Source organism: Anopheles merus, chromosome 2R (genome assembly GCF_017562075.2).
Source record: "Anopheles merus strain MAF chromosome 2R, AmerM5.1, whole genome shotgun sequence".
Taxonomy (NCBI): domain Eukaryota; kingdom Metazoa; phylum Arthropoda; class Insecta; order Diptera; family Culicidae; genus Anopheles; species Anopheles merus.
The window spans coordinates 20538383-20564178 of NC_054082.1; the positions used below are offsets into that span (position 1 = coordinate 20538383).

General features: G+C 46.1%; 1 protein-coding gene and 1 long non-coding RNA gene across 8 annotated transcripts in view; one reads left to right on the plus strand and one right to left on the minus strand.

The window, feature by feature from the left end:
* LOC121588950 (translational regulator orb2-like) overlaps window positions 1–24408 on the plus strand; it is a 238494-nt gene extending 214086 nt beyond the window's left edge. For 6 of the 7 annotated variants that reach the window (XM_041907420.1, XM_041907425.1, XM_041907423.1 and 3 more), the window contains exons 6-11: window positions 2766–2960; window positions 10344–10456; window positions 15267–15477; window positions 15597–15682; window positions 15753–15959; window positions 16099–16305. In XM_041907420.1, the coding sequence (XP_041763354.1) occupies window positions 2766–2960; window positions 10344–10456; window positions 15267–15477; window positions 15597–15682; window positions 15753–15959; window positions 16099–16215 (929 nt within the window). In that variant the 3' untranslated portion in view covers window positions 16216–16305. Of the gene's footprint in view, window positions 1–2765; window positions 2961–10343; window positions 10457–15266; window positions 15478–15596; window positions 15683–15752; window positions 15960–16098 lie in introns of all 7 variants that reach the window. The other variant, XM_041907426.1, reaches the window with a different exon arrangement.
* Window positions 8–2052, minus strand: LOC121588954. The gene is made up of 3 exons (XR_006004252.1): window positions 1618–2052; window positions 857–1189; window positions 8–796 (listed from the first exon to the last, which is right to left on the minus strand). It is a non-coding gene; the product is annotated as an uncharacterized LOC121588954 (long non-coding RNA).
* Window positions 24409–25796: the final 1388 nt, after the last annotated feature.

Consider the following 25796-nt stretch of genomic DNA (forward strand, 5'->3'; position numbering starts at 1 on the left):
GCAGCAAACACACGGCGAGCACTTCCCGGCTAAGGATAAACGCCGCACTGTTACAGGATCATGTACGGGTATTGTTGTACACCACCAGTGTCGATGAGAGTTCGTGCGGGTGGATGGAAGAGTCTATGGCCACTTGGAACACGACTTAACTTAACAGTCGAGTGTGCGTCCTGTGGGACGCAGTACCAGTACGCAAAAGGCTAGCGCCTAATGGCGTTATGGTTTTGCCCAGTGTCGCCTTCCAGCAACTTTCGTACTGAAGATGTGTGTGTGTGTATGGCAATGTTTTATTAACGCTGTTTGTCTGCACAAATGCTACGAAATACAGTGCATTAGCGATTAGCGTTTTGTACGTCGATTGGTTTTTCCAAGCTGCTGTTTTAAATGTATTGTGCTCTGTGTATGCTTTCAATACTACCGGCCGCTTGTGCAGACCGTTTATGTTTAACAACCAAAACAGTAAAAAGAAAAACAACCCCTAACTCGTCAGCAAGCGTGACACGTAGGGGACGCTCTATTTGTGCTCCACCATTCAAACAGCGCAATATCCATTCCGTGCTGTGCGCAGTTCTTTTCTGTACGCAAGAGGCAAATGGTGAGTGGAATAGAAAACGGGGGTAGATTAAATTAAATCATGCAATCTTTCCCCGGCATGGGCTCGATGGATGGTAAGAGCGAACAACAGGACTTTCCCCCCGGGCGCACACGCCGTTCGAGTCAATAATCCTTGGACTAATCGTCACCACTCCGTGGACGTGTTTCCGCCCTCGTGCTGCTGGGGCGAGTAGGGGCGTTCCTAGTAAATACAAATTACAAGCGATAATTACGATTATTTTGATAATAATTTTTCTCTCACCCGTCGTCAGCCGACACGATAAGCCTCCACAGTGCCACAGTGGCGCGCACACACACACACAATCAAGGCTGATGGGCTTGATGTACGTGGAAAATGCACCGTCCGTGCCGCACGCAATGCTCGCAAACGAAACAGCCCCGACCGGACCCCCGGGAGAATTCCAACAGCATATTAAGTGCAGCAAACGAGGGGTCGCTCGGCACTCGGTTAGTGTGTTCCCACCGGAATCCCCGAGGGAAAAGGGGTTTGGTGTTCCAACCGTTTATAAGGGGTACTTGTGTATGTGCGTGTGTTGTATTGCCACATTTTCTCCGAAGGCGTTTAATGGCGGTGCTGTGAAAAGAAAAATGAGGAAATGGTGAAAATCGTTTGATTACGGACTTCGCTGCCAGGAATCGGTGCTTCCCACACTGGAGTAAGGGGTAATATTAGTAATGAGGGGCGAGCAAAGTATGGCCTGGGTATATTATGGCCAAGGAGCATGGTTGGTAGCTAAACAACCAACCACCCGAGTCGACCGTGTGCTCAAGCTCCCTACTCACATCTCCGCACGGTGAGGCACGATTTAGGTCTTAATCGGGTTTGTCGATCGGTGCTTGAAGTAGGCAATTTTGAGCCAAACAGCGATGGAATGAAATTTGATTTCAATTAAAACCCACGCTCCCCGGTCGCCTAACACCTTGTGCCCTGATTGCCGCAGGTAGTAGAGCATTGCGCAAAGTAGCATGCTCGCTATTCCTGACGGCACACGACACACTTACCTGCGCTCCTGCCCAGCCACAGCACGTCGTATTTAACCCATTACATCACATTTTCCAATCAGCTAATCAAACAACGTGTGCGCCTGCTTTCAAACACGCAGCGGTGTCTGGCCACATTTTGGGTTACTAATAGTTTGCTAGCCTCTCCTAGACGCGCGCGCGTCCTTGCCTGGTGCGCGACCGGCCCTCGTGGGTAAACAAACCCAGGCGGCTGCCCCGGTACAGTTCGAACCGATTGATTATCTACGGCAAATAGGGACCAAGCCATACATTTCACGCGTTTGTTTACCAAAGGGATCGACTTTCGTAACGTGATGGATTATGTGGTTCCGTTTTTGATGCCATTCCGGGAGTGCAAAACATTGCCAGGGTGCCAGCACCTTGAAATCGATAAAACAAATCTGTTATAGATTATCACTGAACCGAGGAATGGTTTGCTTACCTGACTCGTTCACTAATTACACCAAATCTTATAATTTTCATCAAATAGAGAGAGTTTCTCTCTCCGGAAGATTTAAACACTACTGTAGGAGCTCGGTTTGCACAACGTAAACAAACGAAAGCGCCATCTAGCAAACCAGTGACAGATCGACCGCCCACTGACAGCGCGATTTCTACCAGCATTGAAAACCTTCGCCCATCGCAGCATCTCCCACAGGGCGCTGCTTCTAAATCCCTTTTTTCCCTAGCAACAGTCTCCATCCATTCAGTACCACCGTGAGATATCATCCCGGTACCGGGCCAGGCGAAAGAAGCAAGTCATTGTGCTGTCAGCGTTTGAGCGCGATTGAAGTAATAGAGGCAGTGCGTGTGCGAGTGTATTTGTGTGTGTTTGCGGTACGGTCTTAGCCAGCTTTCTTCAGTGCCAGTATTCAAAACAGCCGAAAATGTTGCGCAGTGAGGGCAATCGTTCGCACTATTTCCAACACCGCTACAACCCGCCGGTCGATAATGCGGCCATGGGTGCGATTTTGGGACCATACTTGGCGAAGCTGAAAGTGCGCGATCTAGAGGGTTCGTTGTGTCCTTTCCCTTCTTCACGCCATGACCCCCAACATGGCGAATCATGATTGAAGAACATCTTTAGTGAAGTTATCAAACCCCACTCATCCAGCACGTTTTATTTCTCTCCTTCTGCTCGATTTTAGGCAAACCCTTTTTCGCCGGACTGGACGAACACCTGAACGATGACGATGGTAGCGGTGGCGGTGGCTTCATTGGTACCAACCAGCTGCAGCTCAACTCGCCGGCCAGATCTTCGCCCCACTCGAATGGCTCGGAGACGACGGAACGGTTCTCCCGGAAAGTGTTCGTCGGCGGTCTGCCACCAGACATCGATGAAGGTAAGATTCGATTTTTTTTTTACTTCTTATTCTTGGCGTAACGTTTTGTGCGTTTAATTAAACACGGCAACACGGTGGACATGACGTGATTGTAGTGCTTTCAATGCTTCATAAAACGGGCAGGCATGATTCGCAGCCAGCTAAGCAAAGATGGCCGCTTATTGAAGTTTTGCCTCACTCGTGTAGCAATGGCTACTTCGGTTGGTTTGCGTTCGTTTTACAGTCAGCATTTGGGAGGCTGCCTTCTTATTTCCTTTTCGTTTCTGTTTTTTTAGTACTATAGCATAGTGGTCCATAGTTTGCGCATTCACTTCAAACTAAACCATGTGACCTCAGCTCACTTCATAACGTGCCCCTGCTGCTCTGCTTTCGGTCAATTGGAATTTTGCTCACATAACAGCAATTCCCAGCTGTTGGCGATACACAAAGCTCTGTTTTTTAGTGCCAACTGTTCACAATGTGCCGCCTCCCCACCATACTCTCAGCTGCCGTCCACCTAGCCATTTGTTTAAATATTAGATAAGGTTCTATTGCTACCCAATCAAATTTGTTTCCGAAATGAGAAAATCCCCACCATCGCCGAACGGGGTGCGCACTCCTTCCCTTGATGTCGTTTACTTTTGAAGATAATTGCAAAACACACACACACCCTGGTCCCTTCGGTACCAATTTCGCCTGTGCGGAAGTACGGCTGCTCTTACCACCACTCTGCTTCATAAAAATGATGCTTATTGAAATAGTCAAACCCATTCGTGCCTGATCGTGTCGGTATCATCTCTCTCTCTCCTGCTCACATTTTGCATACCCGGAAGGTGGTTTAAAATACTGCCACACTTTATTGCTTCATTTGAACGATTACAGAAAGGTGTGTACGTACCGGGATATGAAGTTTGCAGTGCCAAGACCGGCAATGTTTAGTATGCAAACACGCTGCACTATTCCGTGGAGAGAGATGTTGTAAAGATGGTTCCGTATCGGATGCAGCAAACTGCTGAGAGCTGTGGCTTGTGGACTTTATTCAACATAGAGTGTGTGTGAATGTTTTTTCTTTTTGCTTTTTTTTCTTGAACACCTTCACAAAGCTCAGGACTATCGTGTATTGTTTTGTGCCTCTCCGAGTGTGCTGTTGTAACGTGTACAGTGCGGGTAAGATGTGTTCTAGGGGAAATGAATTCTATGCTTGTGGGGTTTTTATCCCTTTTGCTACCAACCAATGGCACTCAACAATATCCTTTCAGCATACTCCACCCATCTGGAACTGGAAGTACTAGAAAACCATCCCAATTCCCCCGGCCCGATCATTACATACCACCCACCCAGTGGTGGCGTAGTGCTTCCAGCTGCAGGACTGCTGTTATTTATCGTTGCACTTCTCTATATGTGTGTGTCGTTTGCTTCGGATACCTCACTCCCTAGAAGCTTCTTTGGGTTTCCCTTGAAGTTGGGATGGATAATGCCAGCACACTCCCAGGATCACTGCAAAACAAGAACTGATTGTTGTACTCTCTCGCCCACCCATCCCTTAAGTACCCGTATAAATGTTGGCCTGGCGAGAGTTTAAGTTTGTTCGTCCTAATGAATTACTGCGCCATCTGGGAACGGTCCAGCGTCCAGCGTTGAATGGTACTCGAATGAGGTCTCCATGTGTGGGGAAACCGCAATAACCGTTTGTACGTTTCCATTTCCCATTCGAAAGCAGGAAGATATTTACATCTCCCCGACACTTATCAAACCGTTCCGACAAGCTATGACCGATGACGAAATTATAGCCCGCCACCAACGCACCCGCTCTCTTCCTGCCCTGATAAGCAGCTGTAAAGATTCGCCAAATCGTAAACACGGCAGCAGCAGCAGCAGCAGCATGATTTACGAGAACGACCGACGACTTCCCAAACATCATAAATAACTAACATTGTCCGGCTGTGTTTGTGTGCGCGTGTGTGTTCGTACACTTGAATCTTGTGCCATGTGCAGCTGTGAGAAGCTGTGATGAAATTGTGAGCAATTTGTGTGTTCTTAGCACATTCGTTGTGCAAAGGATATTTGTGCAAGCAGCACCATCGCACAAATAAACACAATTAAATACCATTTTGCCCTCCGCTGTAACGATAAAAGGAAGGTGTCCATCAAAAGACCGCTCTCGGTTTTTGGTTATATTTTATAAACTTTAAAGAAAATAACTTCTCATTTCCCTGGAGATATGTTTCGAGTTGGTAGCATTCGTCGGTTCGTTTACTGCATACCATTTTGCCTTCAACGGATTCGGCGGTCGCCGCAAACAGAGGCAGCTCAAAGTGCTCGCAGAGGGAGAAGTATTGTGCATTCAACGAGTGTCGTTACGTCGAGTGATAAAGTCTCAATCAAATTCCCAACAACCATCCCCAAGGACACCACCAGCAGCAGCAGCAGGAGGAGGGGGGAGATGAGTTTTCCCACATCGCACTACATACCCACTGCTGGGTGGTAACGAAATTAAACAGCCAGTCGCTGCGCGTTTCCCTGAAGCAACATCAAACGCGCATTTGCGCCAACTCGGCGCTCAGCGCGGATTAAACAGCAGCTCCACGTTGCTGTATAATGTTTCCTTTTCCAATCTCACTCTTCTGCTACCTTAGATGTTAAGATGTGCAGCTAATGAATTTCGTGGAGGAAATTGCGTCTGAGTGCGTGTGTGTGTGTGTTTTTGTCTGAAAGCTTCTTACTCGGCGCGCTCCCCAAAGTCCCAAAATTCATCAACAACAACAGCTCCGGTCGTCGCTTTGCATCGGGACGATCTTATCAAACCTTGGCATTGTGTGTTCTCCTCCCTCGCCGCGCCCTCTACTGCTTTACGAGAGTTATCTATTTATTTTATTAGAATTTCATGTTTCGCTGTGTAGGGAATTTGCAGATACCACAATTTGGGTGTACTTCATTGGGAAAACTTTGCCTAGGCTAGAAGAATTGCACACTACGGTAAAAGGACCATCGCTATTACCATCAACGCAGTATCTATTTTACTAACCTGCTGCTGCTGCTGCGAGCGCGGTACTCTAACTTGCCCAACTCACGTTTAACGCTGGACGATTGGTACAGAAAATAAATTGCCCCTGCTATGCCACCCAAAATCTCCAATTGTCCGAACGGTGTGACGGTAAATAGCGTAGCCGCAAGTAGCTTCAACATGCAAATGGCCACAATGCTGGGCGTGTAATATTCCCATCGCTTCAACACACGCTCGCACACCTCCTCCCCCGTATGGGTGGTTGCAATTGAAGTGAACGAAAATTTGCTGTCTAGAAAATAATGTTTATGCTCTTCTTCTTTGCAGCCACTAGCGGTGTAGTTCGGATGGGCAAAAAATGCTACCAAAACTAACAGCAGAAACCTGACAGATCGACAAACTTATTCCTCACGCCTTACCTTTTTGAAAAATCCCACACTTGCATTCTAAGGGGCGTACACACACACACACATAGGAACTTGAAACCAGGCAGCACATTTTTCTACCTGAACGAAACTTGAAACTGCTGCTGCTGCTGCTACTGCTGGTGCTCTTGTAAAGTGCTCAAGTTGCCGCCACTGCGTTTCGCTTTTTTCCCAGCTACGTTCGCACAACCCCACTCGTCCGGGGTTTTTGAAACGTAACGAACGGCGGAAAACATCTCTCAGTTCCACCTGACGATGCTCATTTTATGAAGACGTCAAATTTGCTCTCGTCCTCGTCCTTTTTAAGGGTGGCGGCTCAGATTTTACTGCTTTGCTGGTCATACTTTTAGAGCGGCAGGGGTTGGGGGGGTGGCGTGTTGGTAGTGAACAAAAAAATCCCACTCCCTCGCTACTGGGTTTCATAGAAAATGGAGGACGCACCGTTTTATTTCCTCTTTGCGAGCGTTGCGAGCTGTTAAAACTCTGGTAAAAAAACGGAAGTTCTTTATACTCCACCAACTAAGGCCCCGGTACCCGGTTCGTAGCGCAAAACGCAAAACTCTGTACTGCTGCCCGCTGTTGCTGTTGCTGACCGGGAGGAAGAATATTTTAAAGCCTTGGTTTTAGAACCACTGAAAACGTAGCAGCATCCTTATCTGGGAAATATTCAGATATATTTGCTAAATCTTTTTTTGTGTGCCATTCTTTCTTCTGTGTTTGTTCACTTCTTCTTTTACTGGGTCACAATTCGAGCGGTCATTCCGTGTTCTTTTGTCCCCCCCCCCCCCACTCAAGCTGCTACCAACTTACAGTTAGTCATTTCGTCGTAGCCCACTTTTACAACCTGGCATAGTAGGACGGTTGAGATTTAGGGGGAAAGAGAGATCCCTTTCGTGCTTCAATGCACTTTTTCTGTACGTGCTCTCAGCACTTGCCAGCATGATTATCATTTGACCAGCACTTGCTTTCCCTTTATCATCCCCTGCTACGGGCTTGCCCATCCCTTGTCCTGTCAATTGCACTGTTTAAACACACAGATCCTGGCCAGAGTGGCAAATGGCCAAGGATGACGACAGCGCTGACGGTACCCGGCGGTAGCGCGCGTGCTGGATGGGTTGTGCGGTTGCTTTTTAATTAAATACCAGGCTATCAAATAAATGACCATAAAAGAAAGCAGCAGCACACAAAAAAAGAACTATCCTTCAATGGAAAATCGCAACCGCGCCCGGAGCAGCAGCAGCAGCAGCAGCAGTGGCCACAGCCGCCAGCGAGAGCCGCCAGTGGTAGACATGATGATGCGTCGATGCCGTGCCATTTTGCCGTGCAAACCCTTTGAACATTAGCGAAAGCTTGGGCAATTTGTCAGACTTCATCGTCATGTTGCTTGCTGGCTTGCTTGCGACCGGCTCTCGTCATCAGATCGGCTGACCGGCTCGCTGCCGGCCGGAGAGGGCGCGCGAAGGGCCCGCTATTAAATACCGCTTAATGTCCAATTCAAACAACATTTACATTTTGTCGCTAAACGTACCGACCAACGTACCGTCGACGCGCAATCTCTCGACTATGGCAGCGTCCGTGCGCGCACACTATCAAACCGGTGAACGATGCGCCCAATCCACTGCCGGCCGACCGCGCCATAGTCGTCGGGCTGGGAAAGAAACCACTGCTATAACAATATTCTTAAATTAATTGCTCGGCTATCTACTAAATCATTACGCTGTTTCACACATTTCCCTATCCGTCACACAACTCTGGCCGCTGCACACAGCGGCGTATCGTGTTATGCGCGCTAGGAACTACAACAACGGAACTACAAGGCATTGGATGATGGGGGTGTTTGTGAAGGAGATGATTTATTTTCCGTATCTCGCCGAGGTTCGCCGTTTGCACAGCGCACTCTGTAGTGCGTTTAGAGTGATTTGCCGTTAAGATTTGTGTGTAATTACACCGACCATTCGAGTGTGGAAGCGTTGTGCTTAGACAAAGTTTTATCGCTTCATTAGTGTGTTCGGTGCAATTTTTATTTTATTTATGTTTTCATTAATGCGTTAGCAGCCCAAAAGTAGAAAAGACTCTCATTAGTTTTGTTATTAACTGTAATCGAATGCGTTCGCATCCTCCATTTATCGATGATAATAATCCTCGTGAGCGGAATTTCGGAACCCCATCCTAACCGTCTCACGGCAATGGTTAATTTTATTCCTCGTAAGAGCCCATTGTTTGGTGCGTGTTGTGTGCCCCTCTTCGATTAGCTCATCAGTGTGTTAATCAGGCTGTATCAAGGCACGATTAAAGTAAATTGAGTTTAAGCAGAGCAAACGCTCGGCATGCGTATCTTTCTCATAACCATGCGTGAAGGGCAAAGCAGCATCAGCCAAATCCTTGGAGATTAACTTGCTGGATTGTGCCCCACCACACCATCCTCCTCGAAGCTCTTACGCATATGGCAGGTAGAAATCGGACCAACCATTACTTTCTCTTGAGCCTGCTCCTGTCTACGACACACATTCCCCCACCGACATTACCTCCTTTCCCATGCTACATTGCCGGTAGAAATTAGACTGTGTTCTGGCAGTGCAGGAGAAACCATCTTCTCTACCATTTAATCTAATTACATCGTTTTTGTGTACCACTCCTGCTTTTACCTTTCGCACACCGCATCCTTCAGAACAGACGGCGAAGGACAACTTGACCGATAATACCCACCACTCGCAGTCGCCCGCGCGCAGAGGAGGCTGTGGCAGCAGCAGGCCACAGTTGCCCCTCTTCCCCTGTTGTAGTAGGTGCAGTACCCATCAACATGCTGCTGACTCGTTGATTTGACAGATCTTTTTCACATGTACTATACAACCGCACCCTGTCCGTGGCCGCACACACACACACACACAGCACACTAGAGGGTATCTGCTGGTGTCATCTTGCGGGAAGATAAATGCTGTAATTATCTTGATGTGGCGATGAAAGTTAAGCTGCTGCTATTCAATCTCTTAGCGAAATGATCCAAGGCGGTTGGAGGGTTGGTGCGGTGGTAGAAAATCTATAAATTAAGTATAATTATTACTACGGCAAGTTTTGGGTGGTGGTGATGCGCGATGACACGTTTGTGTTGAATATTACAATAATAAAACAAATGGTTTTATGTTTGTGATGTTATCTGAATGTTTGTAATCATGATGTATCTTTCAGTTGCTAAATCGAACACAAAATGAACAATCCTATCCAAATTGTTTGTACAAGCAATCGAAAAACTATGGTCACCGGGCACCACTATGCCGTTGAATTGCCCTTGAACGACTCTGTACGCAACGATGTTAAAACGTGCTCGTGTTTAGCTAGCCTAAAACCCGTAATATTTATTACACATAATCAGTGCTGTGCAAAAGCTGGGATAAAGAGAGGGCAGGCTAAAATCAAATGAACACATCGTCACATATGGACTGCCCGGCTCTTGGTCGCTGAATATTTCGCATTGTTTTCGTACCACGGGAGAATGCGTTCACACGCGCACCGCACCGGCCCGACCCCCATATTTGTTCCGATGAAGTATAGCGACAAAGAAATCCCAGCCCCATGTACACAGGATTATGCTGTTATTACATAAACAGATTTATTACTTTTAGCCTGTTATACCTGTTACGGTTGTGCTCGGGCGAGCAGAGAGTGTATCTTCTCTCTGTCGCTTGCTTGCTTGCGGCACACCAGAGCTATGCTACAGGTCGTTGCTGGAAAGCTGCCAGCATTAGGGCGAAAGTAGAGAACGTTATACCATATTTCTAACCGGAATTATACTCTTCACTTTTGTGCTTTCTTTCCCACTCGTTGCTGGCTTTTTTGTTGTACGGAGCAAATATTATACCGTAAGGTGCATTTTTTAAACTGAGGATAGAAATCATCGTATAGTAGATATTAATATATCCATCATATCATATCGTGTAGATATTAATTATGAAAAAATATCATTTTTTTATCTTGCAGAGGAAATTACCACATCGTTCAACCAGTACGGAGATCTCATCGTCGATTGGCCGCACAAAGCGGAATCGAAATCATACTTTCCGCCGAAGGGATACGCTTTTCTGCTGTTTCAGGTAAGTTGGTGCTTTTGCGAAGCTGCAAATTGCAATCGCTTACCTTTTGCCACACAGTATTGACATGTACTGAACGGTCAATTATCGCTAAGCAACGACATCTGCTACAGAATTCCATTGTGATGAGGATGGAATGCCTTAGTCCTACGTTTGCCATTCGCACGAGCCAGAAATCTACCCTTGCTGCTAGAGTGTCCTTTGTGTACACTTTGTCTCGGAGTATTTTCTTCGCCAGCGTTCGTTGAAAAGCCCATTCCCTCTAGGTGCTTGGGACACTGGCCAACAGAAATCGTCCACTTGCTAATTGGATTATGGTGTCAGCTTTACTACGAACACAGGTTGATGTTATAAGCGAACCTCCACCGCACGCTGTTTGACGAGGTGCACAATTCGTGGAATCTCACGTCCGAGGGATTTCGCCGTGGTCGTCTCACCGGGGCGTAGGAACGAAATCGTGCACTACGGTGTCCTTTGTCCACGAAATGCGCTTATTACATCGCCCAGCTAGACCTGACCTAGTCAACGCATTATCAAAACATTCCCTCCTTGCACAAACAATCACAAGGGCCCGTTTGTGGAAAACCTTCTTCTGGAACGATTGTCATAAATCGTTGCCGGCGGGGGGTGCCATGGCAATTCAAAATTGCTAGTATTAGAGGTACACAACAACAGGTATCGTTTTTTAAGCTACGTTGATATAACCCGCCCCGTTGCTGCGTTGATTGATTTTATTCTTACCAGTGAGTTATGTTCCTGGTGGGCTGGTGGAGATAAATCGTCCGTTCAAGGACCCTTCGGTACGTAGCCTGATGTAACCGGCTTCGACAAGTTAGTGCTCTTTAGTCGATTAAATTCCCAAAAAACCCATTTATAGAGCGTCCGATTTGGTGTGTTCGCGAGAAGAATAGAATCCCTTTTTTGTGTGTTCGGGGGTGATATTTTGAACAGCACTCTCTAATGAAAAACAATCCCAACCAACGCTCTCGCAGCTCCATTTTTATGGCTAATTACCGGCAACACCGACGAGAAGCGTACGAAGCCCGGGGTTTTCCACGGGCGAAAAACTGTCACTCGTTGACGATATATCAACTTATCACAATCTTTTCGAGCTAATTAATCACTATCACGCCCCAACAATCACCGAACATTACCGATTCCGGTAGAGTGGAGATTTATCCTTCCACGATTAATCTTAACTTCGATGTCCGTCCGTTTCGTGCTTGGTGTGGTGGGTGATCCGGGGGGAGAGGAGAGAGTCTTGTGTGTGGCCGCCTTCCACTCGTTAGAAAAACAACGGTAACACTAAAATCCCAGTGCGACGCTCGGTTTTTATCGCTACACTTCCTTTATTTTGGCGTGCGAACAATGAAACGGGCACCTCCCAAGGGCATACTTACGAGCGGCGGCTGCGGTGGCAGCGACAGCAAAGGCTACAGCTTTGCGTCAATAATTTTCTATTACCACTCTTTCGCACGGCTTTTGTCTAGCTTTACAAAGCCAGAAAGAAAATGGGAACCACCATTTCAACGGCAGCTGCTTTTTTTTCTTGTCGTTTTAGATTTTCGCTGGCTGAATGGTTGACTGAACAGAGGAAAAGGGAATCTTTCATCGGCTTCTAAAGCTTTTTGCCAGAAAGGGCATCCTGAAATGCATCGATAAATTAAGCTTTATTTCATCAGATACTGTTCTTAAGTGTTACAACGTACGATAGCTGGCATGAATTGTTGAAATTGATGTTTCTACCTATGTGTAGTGATTACAGTTTCTTGTTGTTTTTGCAATTAAAAAAACAAAACAACTCAACAACAAACAATCAGCTAACACCGATAAAATGCCGCTTCGTGTCATACGAGACACGTCTTCAGTGTGATAGGAAACAGTGTCGGTACGCACGTGCAGTTGTGAAAGCTGTGCCGATATTTTCTGCCTACACAGCACATTGTCTCCCCCAAACATGATTGTGCCGGCCCTGACATCGTCTTGCTCGCCCGAAAGGGATTGTCACCAGCATCAAACCCCATCGGCCGTCAAACCGGGCAGATAGGGGTTCTATTGTGCGCCCTAAATGCTACCCATTCATCGTACTTTACGGCCTAGTTCCTCCCCAGTACGAGCGGCACTAACCAGCCCCCTTTTTGGAGAAAATAGCCACCAGTGTTCGCTAGGTTCATGTGAGCATGCCATCTATATTAGCACTGGCAAGATGATCATTGGATATTACGCCCCCTCCGCTGCGTGTCGTTGTCTGTTCTGCACGATTTTTCTTCATGTGTTCTTTTCGTTTAGGGACATTCTATTGTTCTTAAATTTGCTTTTTGCTCCGGTCTCTTGTTTCAAACACACACACCCACACCCACACACACACACGTGTACGAACCGGAAATAATAGGTACAATTTACAGGATTCGTTCTGCCATTGCGCACACGTAATGTCATGTGTCCATTCGTCGCTTGTGGCAAGCGGACTGAAGCAATCAGGCCTAAAACAATGGCAGCCAAAAGAAAAGCCCAATAGAATGGTGGACTACTACAGTGACACTGATATATTTTCTTAGATTCATTTTCCTGTGCCTTAAGGTTGTTACGTTGTAGCATGACATATTTGCACAACTCCTGCTTGCTTTCGAATTTCCCTCAACATAAATAATTATCGAGTTTTAGCATTGATTCGTTTATGCATATTATTTTGCCCGTGTGTATCACTTATCACTTCCCCAGCACACTTGTGACGGCAGATGACGGCGTCGGGTGGCGGCACTGATTTTTGGCCGGGCGGGATTTTCACTTATGAAATTTAAACTCAATTTCCGAACTGGCCCCAAAAACGCTGGCGAAACTTTCCTTATATCCTGCAACTTGTTTCACGCGTGCAACTTCTAGGCTAACTTTGTGATACAAACTTGCTCACCAATGCAAGCTACAGGAGAGCTACAACAGTTGCTAAACGCGCAGAACGAAAAAAGGGAAAGCGAGCACACGGGGCGGAAAGAATGTGTGTTGCAGCAAGAGAGGGCAGAATGGAAGGGGCTGCTTGTGGTTTGCTTTTTGTCGTCCGCGCCCCATAAGACATATGCTTCGGTGCAAAACTTAATGCCCGCAAAACATGGTAATCACTTTTGCAACACGTTCCAGGCCAGAAATTGTTTAAGCTTTTACACTTCTCGGAGGCAAAAGAAAACTCTCTCGTTTGCGGAGCAGCCGGAGCAGCAGCCTGGGTAGCAGCAGCTCGGTGTGTAAGAAAACTGTGCGCTTGAGCGACAGTTTTCTCCCCCCTCCCCCGCCATCTTCTTCGAAACACATGCATTATATATGATTCCTTCCGACCGACCGACCGGCACTCTTAGAAGGACAACCCATATGGAGCCAGTCATTGTTGCTTACTTATATGCCAGTCCGCCCGCTCCCCTTGAGCTTCGTGCGGAAACACTTTTCAGCAACTTGCTCTGCGAGCGGCCAGATTGATGTGTGCTTGGCAAGCTTCAAGCCTGCCAGGTGGCGTTTTTTGTGTGTCGTCCCACGCGTCATTTGGTGCAACATAGTTCAACTTGTCTTGAGAGTTTGTTTTCCTCTCCTTTATGTTATGTTTGCCTGCTGATAGTCAACATTACCACCGCCTAAATGACACCACCTCCCGATCGCTGTAAACCCCGTGGTCCTTTATTCATCTCATTTACGGTCTGAATTTATTAAAATGTACCCCAATCGAACGCAGCGGATGGTTTAATCTTGATGAAGCAATTACCCTCCCAAAAAAGGTTCACCAAGATAGTAGAATCCAATACCCCTTCCAAAAAAAAACTTCCCGGGCCACGAAAGGAACGAGAAAAGGGAGCAAGGGAAGCGCGCAACGAAACGTCTTACTCTCGATGCGTAATGAAAGTCCGGCGGATGCTGGGCGGCTGGCTGCACGGCTAACAACAGGGCTGGTGGGTCCTCGAGAGACATTTTAATTAAATTAATTTGACAGCCCACCATTGCCAACCGTCCGTATCGGGCCATCGGGCCCCGCGCAGACAGTAATGGACCGTTCATAGTCGTCGTCGTCGTCGTCGTAGTCGTCCCTGCGAAGGAAAATGACCACACGTTCCACCACTCTCGGGGGCTTGTGTCTTGGTCGTCGTTCTGTCTGCGCTTTCTATACCTACCTTTCACCTACCTGATGATATCGAGGCCACGGTTGTAAGAAGCACAGTGCAAAAAAAGCCGTCCCCCGGTCGCTCTATGTAACGAGAGACACACAACATGAAAAGGAGAAGATTAATTGGAGGAAAAAATCTCATTATTTAAATGATCTTTCCCGCCCCGACATACAGCGGTGCAAAAAAAGGGCGCGGACCCGGAGGTTGAGGAAAAAAACTAGCGATTGTGCTACTCCGAAGCGATTCTCCTCGGGAGCGGTCGCTGGGGTTTAAAGGCGGCAAACAGGGAGAGGGGGGGGGGGAGGGAACACTCTGAACCGTATGCACGGTTCGTTGCGACTGAGCGACGACACTAACCCACGACTGATGCGATGATAATTGAAGCAAAAGTCCGCTGGGGCAGTGGTGTTGTGCGCCCGCGCCAGCACAAGGGGGCCAAGATTGATGACAAGTATTTTTCGGGCCGATTTGATTCCTGCTCTCTCTTATGGGTGGCCACCAGCCCCAGCGTCCAAGAACAATCGCGCGCTGAACCACGTGCATCCATCCTCGTGAATGGCAACGATGAGGTGATTTTTCAAGCGATTAATCCTGGCAAATTGTTTTCCTCGCGGTAGTCCTTCCCTCCGTTACTCACTAGGAGTATTTTTTGCGTAATTTGTCGTTCGCAGGAGGAGCGCGGCGTGCAGAAGCTGATCGAAACGTGCGTCCCGGATGACGACAAGCTCTACATCACCGTCTCATCGCCGACGATCAAGAACAAAGCGGTGCAAATCCGTCCCTGGCGGCTGGCGGATGCCGACTTCGTGCTGGACGCCTCGATGCCGCTCGATCCGCGCAAAACCGTCTTTGTCGGGGGTGTCCCGAGACCGTTGAAAGCTTGTAAGTGCCTGCAAGAGCAGAGAGAGAAAGAGAGTGCGGTCGTCATCGGCATGGTCGTGCGGACCTTTCGGCTAATCGTCATCGATAATTATGTTGTGTTCTTCTACCCCGTGTTTTAGATGAACTGGCCATGATAATGGATCGCTTGTATGGTGGTGTATGCTACGCTGGTATCGACACCGATCCGGAACTGAAGTACCCGAAGGTAAGTGCATCGCCTCCAGCACACCCCCCCCCCCCCCCACATTTCCTAAACGAATGGCTTTTTTTTGTAGGGCGCCGGACGTGTTGCGTTCTCGAACCAGCAGAGCTACATCGCCGCCATCTCAGCCCGTTTCGTCCAGCTGCAGCATGGCGACATCGATAAACGTGTCGAGGTGAAACCGTACGTTTTGGACGATCAAATGTGCGACGAGTGTCACGGCCAGCGGTGCGGTGGAAAGTTTGCGCCTTTCTTCTGCGCCAACGTCACCTGTCTACAGGTAGGAGGGGATCACATGCGCTGCCAGCTGCCTTTTTTTCGGTTTTGCATTTGCCTGCTTACCTAACCCAATCCCTTTCTCTCTCTCTTTCTCTCTCTCTCTCTTTCTCTCTATCTCTCTTTTTCTCCCGTCCCGACAGTATTATTGCGAGCAGTGCTGGGGTTTAATTCACTCGCGCGAAGGCCGCGAGTACCATAAGCCCCTGGTTAAGGAGGGCGCGGACCGGCCCCGGGCAGTGCCCTTTCGTTGGTGTTAACGCCAACAGCCCCGATCAATTTCAACTGCAACTGCTAGGACGCCGGCGGCGGCGCGGACGGGTGGTGGAGCTGGCGGCAGTGCCGCCGGTACACTCGGCTGCGCCGCACCGACCGATAGCCTCCCATCGCTATCCACCGGCACTAGCGCCACGACCCTTTCCGCCGGACTCTACTATGGTAGCAGCGGCAGCGGCCCTAATGCCGGATTTGCCGGCTCTGCCAGCTACGTACCACCGCCGCCTTCGTTTCCCTGGGCTGCCAGCACTGCTGGAGCCGGCACCGGCAGCGGAGCGGTTGGCTTTGCCGGCGGACTGTCGTCCAGAACGGCGCGACACCATCATCACCACCACCAGCACCAACAGCAGCACCACCAGCAGCAGCAGCAGCAGCTAAGCAGCCGTCCACTGCCCCTGTCAGCATCGGTGTCCACGCCCGCGTCGGCCCTGTCGCACGTGGCAACACATGGTGCAGGTGGCACCGGTGGCTCATATCACCATCACCTGCAGTCGCGCTTTAGAGCAGCGGCCAGCGGCAGTGGTGGTGGTGGTGGTGTTGGCAGTGGTGCGTCGGCGCTCGTGTCGCCCACGTCTTCGTCCTCGTTCAATCGTTGCAGTTCCATTGATCAGTACCATCATCATTCAGCGATGGCCGCGGCCGCCGTGGTCGGCAGTGGCAGTAGCGGCAGCAGCAGCAGCAACAGTATCGGCGGCCTTAGCACCGTTGCCGGCATGGCAGGCGTCAAGAAAGAAGACCTTCTTAAGCAACGCCTTGCTAAGCTGCAGTCGATTACTCCCACCACCGACGGAAGTCCGTAAGAGGTATGGATAAGTGTTAGGGGGTATGCCCCTTCGGCTATCGGATTAGGAAAATACCCTTTCCAACGATTCCTACCTACTCTAGCAGTTGAATTTGTGTATCCTCGCGAGAGGATGGGGGCATACGTTACTTAGTTGTATGTGCAATTTTCTACTCTGAACTCAAAACAAACCACCTTTTATAATCAAACCAGAACTCTCTGATATGTAAAAAAAAACACACACACACACAGATACACAAGCGTTGTTTCTAGCGATTTTAAATTAGTTTCGCGTTAATGCTGGTTTCTTTCAAACCAGAGCATGCGGTCGACGAAACACGGTAGCCAAATTCATTTCAATATTTATACTTTTAATAGAATCCGAATGCAGTGAACTTTGTCGGGGTTTAAAAACAAAACAAAAACAAATAATAAAAACGAGCGAGAGAGACACATCTGTTAACGGATCAAAACAGATCGACCGATCGATTCAAGGACCTTAGGTCATTGTTATGCTGCACCCTGTAAATATTGGCAAGGAAACACATTGTACGGCGGATACTTTGCTAGGGCTGGACATTGGCTCATGACGCAGGTTGCCCTTTTTCGTGCAGATTCTCACGAAGGTGGCCGAACCCGCTTCACGGGGTCAAAATCTTTAAAGCAAACCTTCGACAAGATACACATCTCCACACAACACCCCCCTACGTCAAGCAGAAGGGTACGATTTTTGTGATAAAAAATAGGGCTACATTAATACTAAAGAAAAGTAATATTTTTATATAGTTAACCATTTGCAATACAACCGTAGTGAAATATTAGGTCTTATAAAAATAAAAAATAAACAAACAGCGCGCGCCATCGCAATGTGCAGAGCAGCAGTAACAGCAGCAAATAATGCCTTGATTTAGGCCGCCATGTGTTATCGCTGTCACTAGGCTTTCACGAACCTTTTTGTACCTTTTTGTAGTAGTTGGGGAGAGCAGAACAAAAACAAAAACAGAACAACACGTTGATGAGCATCAAAATTCCCCTGAGCAGCTAGAGAATGATCGTACCTAGCCTTGCACGATCGGGACACAATTTTCAGACCCGGTGCGGTTAGCACGACTCGTCTATCTATTTGGCCCGAAGTATCTCTCTAGCATAGTTTTCACCACAATGACAAAGGACAACGGTAGCAGTTGCCATATTCAACCCTGCTGCTGCCGCCCTACATGATGTTCTCTTGTTGACATTTTTTAAAGAACCAATAATTGGTAGACTATTTAAACAAAAACAACAGCAACAAAAACACTGTAAAAAAGCTTGCGATCCTCCTGAAGCGACGAGAAGGATCGACACCGTGCAACAAACACTTGGGGGGAAGGGGAGAGAACGAATTGTCTATAGTATTGATTAGAAGTTGTAGGTACTTACTGAACAAACGTTGTTCGGGCAAAAGCGGAGCAAAGGGAGGGAGGTGTCTGGATGTGTTTCATTTCTGTTTTTTTAATTGCCATGACTCTCTCCGCCCCCTCCCTCTTTACAGCCAGTTCTCATATCTGCATTGCCTCAGCAAGCCGAGTGATCAGGCCGATGGCTTTCTATAGATGTGTTTTACGTTATCCGGTTAGGTTTACGGTTGAAATCTTGTAGATGTACTTTTGCAACGACCGCATGCCATCAGCTGAGTGGCTAGCAGAAGCTAGAACGAGAAGGTGGAGAGAAACAAACCACCTGTATTATAATAATGCGCAGGGGTGAAATATTCAAACTGCTTGAAAACACATACAAAACCAAATTGGCTCGGCATTCTATTCGCAGCCGAAAGTCAAAATCTTTGTACGTTAAACGCATACCTTTTTCTATTCAATTAGTGTAAACGTGCTTTCAACCCCTATCGAAAATCAAGCTCACGTTTCAGTGTTTGTGTGCGAGTACGTACCGCGTGTACGTGTGGAAGGCCGCGGATGCATAAAAACACAGCTGGCAAAAAAGCAAACGATCTGATCTAGATAAAAATCGTATAAACTAATACATAAGGATTGATATACATAAACATATAAAAAAGTATATATATCGTGCGCTTATATAGCAGCAGCATACATTTAGACTGGTGTAGATATATAGCAAGCGACATAGATTTGGAATGGTGGCGTCAGTCAGGTGGCCATCGATTTGTTTACGTTTGTTTTATATTTCTGTTCTCAAAATCAGAGCCACTACACTTGGACCCACAGGTAGCGTAGATAGTGTAACAAAAGTAATACTAAATAATTGAAATCTTTTAGCAATATTGAACCGCGACCAGCGCTGCTGATTGTGGATAAGTAGACTGTAGACACTTTTTTACTGAAATGTGTGAAACGCGTCACTGTGCGAACATAGTTTAATTGCTAGCATTATGTTTACGATTTCTTCAAAGCGACTTGCATGATCATATCAATCGTCCTTTGCGGGTAGGAATTTTGTAAAATTTCCTGTGTTTTTTTTTTAGAGCGGCCTCTTATTTCGGTAGACACGCAAGGAAACTATTCTAGTTAAAACCGTAGCGCCATCAACCTTTGTTCGACTATGAAAAGCAAACAAGCAACTTATCGCGCTGTTTGCTGATGTGAATAATAGTGGGCAACTAATTAAAACAATACAGACACACACACAGATACATACCAAACACAACCTTACTGGTTGATTGTAACATAGCAAACCACCTTATTGCAATTCAGACGATCGCACCGTGTAATATACTACTTTTTTCCAGCAAACGATATTTGCGCAGTAAAAAGTAGCTGGAGAGCTACCCGCGAACGAAACACTCCAACCCGATGTTTTGCTCGCGCTCGGCTTATTTCGAATATGAATAAAAGTGTAAAAGACGTGTTTTTATAAAACCTTTAAACCTTTAAACCAAAAGAAGTACGCTAATCAAACCCCCCTGTTATATATCATGGCTAAAGTAATGAAAGATTTACGGGAAAGAGAATTGTGAAAAAGTGAATGCCACAGCTCCATCGTTACACAGCTTTATAGTTGTCAGCAAATAGGGACACGGGGGTTAGTGTGTTCGATTGCTGCGCCTGGTATTATTCCTTTATAAGTAAGAAGGAAGGCACGCTAAATAATGACGCTAAGCATCTAGACGAATGTACGAACGTGTGCGCCCTATTCTCCCAGATTAGGACGCGCGAACGGTAGGAAGGGAGAAAGCACGCAACCGGGAGTATATGATGATCAGCAGCCAAACTTAAAGTCACCGAAAGTGAATGTTTTTTTGTCCGCTTGTTCTAATCATTTTGTACCGCACTGGTGATACGCACCCGTGGTTGTGTGCGCAATAAATACGCAACTGTGAATGTAGGTAAACTCTTTGCATAAAACAGACTTAACGGCATCATTATGTTGAGGAAATCGCGCGCGCGTGTGTGTGTGTGTGTCTGTGCGTGTTTGTGAGAATATACTTGGTGTATGTAAAACAGTTTTATATTTAATGATACGCAACAACAACAACAGAAAAACTCTAAAAGACAAAGGTAATGCTCCTTGCGCTAGACTCTCATAAAAAATAATAATAATAGAAAATTCAACAAAAGTACGTTTTACACGGAGTTTCTTAGCTACTATCTTTAAAGAACACTATTTAGCTAGCGAATAAACTTAAAACCCCCCCACACACACAAAAAACCTTTCTGTAGGCCAGAAAAAGAAACGGGTGGCTGAGTTGCGGGATACGTTGAATATCGATTTCGTTCGCGCGCTGTCGCTTTAGTTTTAGCATAAGTTGTTGAATACGTTTTTAAGGTAGGCCAGTACAAAAAAATCCGTTTTCTATGTAGACAAATCAGTAGAGACACACTACTACTACTACTACTAGTAGTAGCAAGCGCTTGCTCTCCTAGGATATATATATTTTTGTACAAGCCCCTCGCCCATTTTTGCATCCAGTTACTGTTAGTTCCGGATTGAGTTTGAGTTCAATTTAATTGTTGTAACATGATGTAAATGGAATGTGTGCGTTAAATGAGTGCAAACGATGGTGAGTGGCAAGTGAGCGAATAATTTGAAGCAGCTAATACGAATTATGAAGAGAAAATTATGAAACAAAAATGAAATGGCTGAATTTGCTTGCGTGTGTGTAATCAGCCACAGAGGGAAGCGAATGGCATAAAGATGAAATCAACACATTTTAACGAAACACGAACGAATGAGCATAGTAAATTGTGCTGTGTAGAACAGAAACAGAGCGATGCTGAAACAAAACCCAAGGGAAGAATGAGACACCCCCGTGCTAGCTTCTTACTGCGCGTTATCAGAACAATACGTTCTCGAGTGGGCCACAGCTACAGTCTTACCAAACCGTGCACAAAACCGCTCGATACAGGAGTTTTGGCAACAGCGGGCGCGCTTCGCCTCGAACAGAGAGCGTAACCGATATTTCTTCCATCGTGAACGAAACCGAAAAAAACCGTGCAAAAATTAACCGATACATAACAAACAGCGCAATGCTTATGGATAACCTTTTACCGTAGAACTATTAAACCGTTATCGTCCGACGTTCCCCTATTAAAAAAAAAAAAAACAGTGTAAACAGCAAAACAAAAAGGGGGTATTCAAATACTGCTGCTACTGGGAGAAGGGAGCAACGACAAGCGAATGACTATTCTATCCTGTACCACGGCAGCGAGAGCAGCTCTCCCAAATCACGTAGCGGAGCAGCAGCGTTAGTATATTTTTCTATCCGATAGTGCTTAAAACAGTAGATACATTTTTAAAACTGCTCCCCCCCCCCTAAAGACAAAAGCTAGAACATGCCATCCCCACCCCCCGAGATATCAAGTGCGTGCGTGCGTGCGTGTACCACCAAACGGATGCGAGAGAAACACACACGGACACATATAGAGAGAGAAAAAACAGAAAAGTTATTATATTTTTGTGCACCAACTTTTCCAATGCCGCGCCGCGGGACCCATCCACTCGTACCAGGCCAGGCCCACGGGCCCATTTGGTACGGTCGGGACCGCCGGCGATTAAGCGCGACACATCAAGAAAATACAACTTCAACGAGGTTTCTAGTAAAATTCTTCTTAGTGAAATTAGTGAAAATCTGGTGAAAATCAGGTCCTAGACACACGTGCGGGGTTTTGTTCGTGCTGCAGCAAGCAGGTGTAGCTTTCTTAACCGAGCAAACATTATAAAAGGACGTTTCGTACCCCGTAAAACAACCTGCGAACGCATTTTGTTGCGGCGCGGGGGTGAAAATGCATACAAAAGTGTTCGTTTGAACCGTTTTCATTGCACTTGGAAAATTGTGACTATTGCGACAAAGGCATCATCAGAAAGACAGTGTTAAATTTAACGTTTTAGTAAAGAGAGGAAGAGAGAGAGAGAGATAGAGAGAGAGAGAGAGATAGAGAGATAGAGAGAGAGAGAGAGAGAGAGAGAGAGAGAGAGAGAGAGAGCCAAGGAAATTGGATGATTTTCTCGCCACGGTTTAGAGAGCTAGTGGGTCACACACACACTCGTACACACAATTCAAGTACACTTAGTACAAATTAGCTAAATTTCTGAAGCATTATATTTCGACGACACACACACACACCCCCACTTTCTTCATTGCCCCGACCGATGCCAAGGTGAGCGGAACTGTGCAATAGAAAGCAAACACAGAAGCAAAGCTGACCAAACCAAAAAAGTGTATTGTTAAAGATTTAAGATTTAGTAGCCCAAAATCGCAAATTCGAAATGACCGCAGAAAGCGATTAAACGCTAAAGCAAACTAGCTAAACCACACCGCACTAGCGGCTACAAGCCGCCCTGGGCCAAATACGTTTTGTACGATAGTATTCGCTGATACAGTATTGATTTTTAATGTAAGTGGTTGTTGCGCCAGCTGTCCAAGGCAAACAAAAATGCTTTAGTAAAAAATAGTCGGGTTTTTTATTTTTCCCCCCTCTCCTTTTCCCGTTTTCAAAGGCTGCTCCCACGCGCCCTCGCATACGTTAATTGTTGCTTAGTTTTCGTTCGCCTACTAGCGGCCTAGTATAAGAAAGGAAAACAAAGGGTGGCAAAAAAGGAACCGATCTAGTCCAATGTTCAAAGAATTGGAAAATTCTTCCAAAGTGCATGTGCACCGCACTCTGGAGGGGGTAACAAAAACAAAAAACAAGCCTCCCAAGGCATCTCCCCGCTCAGACACACACACACACACACACACACTCGTATAGTGGAGACACACACACATATGTATATTATATATTTTTGTACTACTACTTCGAACTACTACGCCAAAACAAACAAACGTTACAACTTCTCGCGTACCTTTTGCTCGCCGATTACTGTATTGCTCACTGGGGATGGGAATGATAAGGTAGCCTGGTTTGATTGGGCCCGAATCGATTGGCGATGGCTTGTTGTTGTAAAAAAACATTACCAAAAATGCGCTCTTTAGCCATTTAGCCCTCACCCTTTTTTTTTAGTCCGGCTTTATGCAGCAAATCCCTTGTTACAAAATAGTACCAAACTAAATAGTCCACTGGACAACGAATTCACCCTTTTTATTGTTTAATTTAAATCCTGCTTTTAAATGCGATCTGCTAGGCCAATTTTTATTTGGTTCCATCTTGATTACCGCTTCCAATTTGAAGTTGTATTTTTTCTCACCTCTATGTAATAACCAGACCCCACATGTTACTCTGAAGCATGTACAGATATCCCCAGCGATGATATAAAACCCAAAAATACAATACAACAACACAGTAAAACAAAAAGAAAAAGAGAGAGAGAGAAAGAGAGAGAGAGAGGGAGAGAGAGAGAGAGAGAGAGAGAGAGAGAGAGAGAGAGAAAGAGGACGCTTTTAACCCAAACCCAGGCAGGATAGTATAAATAACCGATGGACGTTCTTCGGTGCAATGTAGTGTGACACCTGACGGGAGGAGGTGATGATTGTTTTAGTGTTGCTATCGTTTCTCTATTTTTTGTACTAATCAATACCCGAATCAACGTTATCTAGTTAAATGAAGAGCAAACAAAAAACGCCGAATAAAAAATCTTTATCGAGCAAGGTTGATGTTGTAATAGGCAAGCAAAGAGAGCATTTCCACAAACCACACACGCCCACGGTTGGAGCAGAAGCTGTCTTCAGGTTTTGTTCGCTCAATCTATAAAAAAGTAGCGATAGAGAGAAGCGAAAAGAATAGCACGGATCGGAACACCCCGGGCTAAGGCCCGCATCGCAGTACGATCGTACTATGACAAAGACAGTAAAAGCGATACCAAACGCACCCCCTCTCCCCCCTCCTACATACTCATATCTTGCATTGGCAGCTATCATAAAACCCCCTATCACAGGATATAAGAAAAACGAAGATAAAATAGAACCATATAAACCCGGTTTGTGTGTAATGTAAGCAATGGAAAAGCAGAACAGAAAGCGAAAGAGAAAGTGAAACTATGCCAGCTTATAACATAACGATAATATAATACCATTTAAAGTTCCACTGTTCAGCCCCCCCTCCCCCCACCTCTCCCTACACACAAGCACACCCAACACAACACTAACAACTCTACCAACCATTCTACCGTTTAATAGAAAACAATGTTGCAGCAAAACATAACATACCCTACATACTAACCACGCGTGAGGTTAACATGTGATGGAAATTAAAAAAAAAGCGTGTGCATCGTTTCCCCAAACACCCAAAACCCTCCCCCAGCTAGCCCTTTATCTATGGACAAACCCTTGATGTTGTTGTATGGCTCGTTAATCTCGTTTTCTTACTGCGCACCTCACTCCTTTCCAATCAAACAAACCGATAATAAAAAAAAAACCTTTCTCATTCGCGCCATCTCTCTGTGTGTGTTAAACGTGTAACAAGTTATACAACAGCAACAACAACAAAAAAATGATTGGTAAAAAAGTGGATAAAATTTTACAAAGATAAACACGTGAGCGTACAAACAGCAAAAAATAACAATTCGGGAAAACAACCAGTGTGGAATAGATCAGTAAAACGGTTTGTTCAATCTACGATACACTACTGTCCAATGTGTCCAATGCAATAATACTACAACACACTCCAAAATATAGTCAAATGCATTGATAAACAAAATCAGAAACAAGAAACTCAACTCCCTGCCCGTCCCCCCTTACACACACGCTCCATTACATAGTCCATGGTGAGCGTAAGCATACAGCGTAAAGAGACGGCATTCGAGGTGCGAACACCACATACGCGTGAAAGGTATAGCGAAATAAACAAACAACCAAAAACGCAATTTCTAATTAATACAAGTTGCATAAACAACTAATACTACTGGTTCATAAATGCATTGACAGTGCGTTCTGCGGTGGGGCAGGAGCTGGTGACGTGCGCGGAATGCAATTAAATTCCCCAAACCGCGTTAATGCATGTGTTTGGCGTTGAGAGATCCGGATGAATATAATAAGACGTATAAATCTTTTGAGTAGATTTTGGATTCTAATTTTAGAGCAATTTTTCCACGAAATAATATATATACATATAGAGAACTAATGAAGAAAAGGAAGAGAAAGAAAACAAGCAGCTATAGACAGCATATAAGAACCGCCGTGAAACAAAAAGAAAAACAAACAAACAGAAAGCAACCATTTTGCTGCATCATTATCAACATCATCTACATCATCATCGTCGTCGTCATCGTCGTGCACACATAGACTCTTTCACCATTTCGATAACAAAACAATTGGGCCCGTAACTATTTCAAAGACATGGGGAGAGAAAGTGAAAACAAATACAAAAAAAAGAGATTAGAACAAAGAAAAACTAA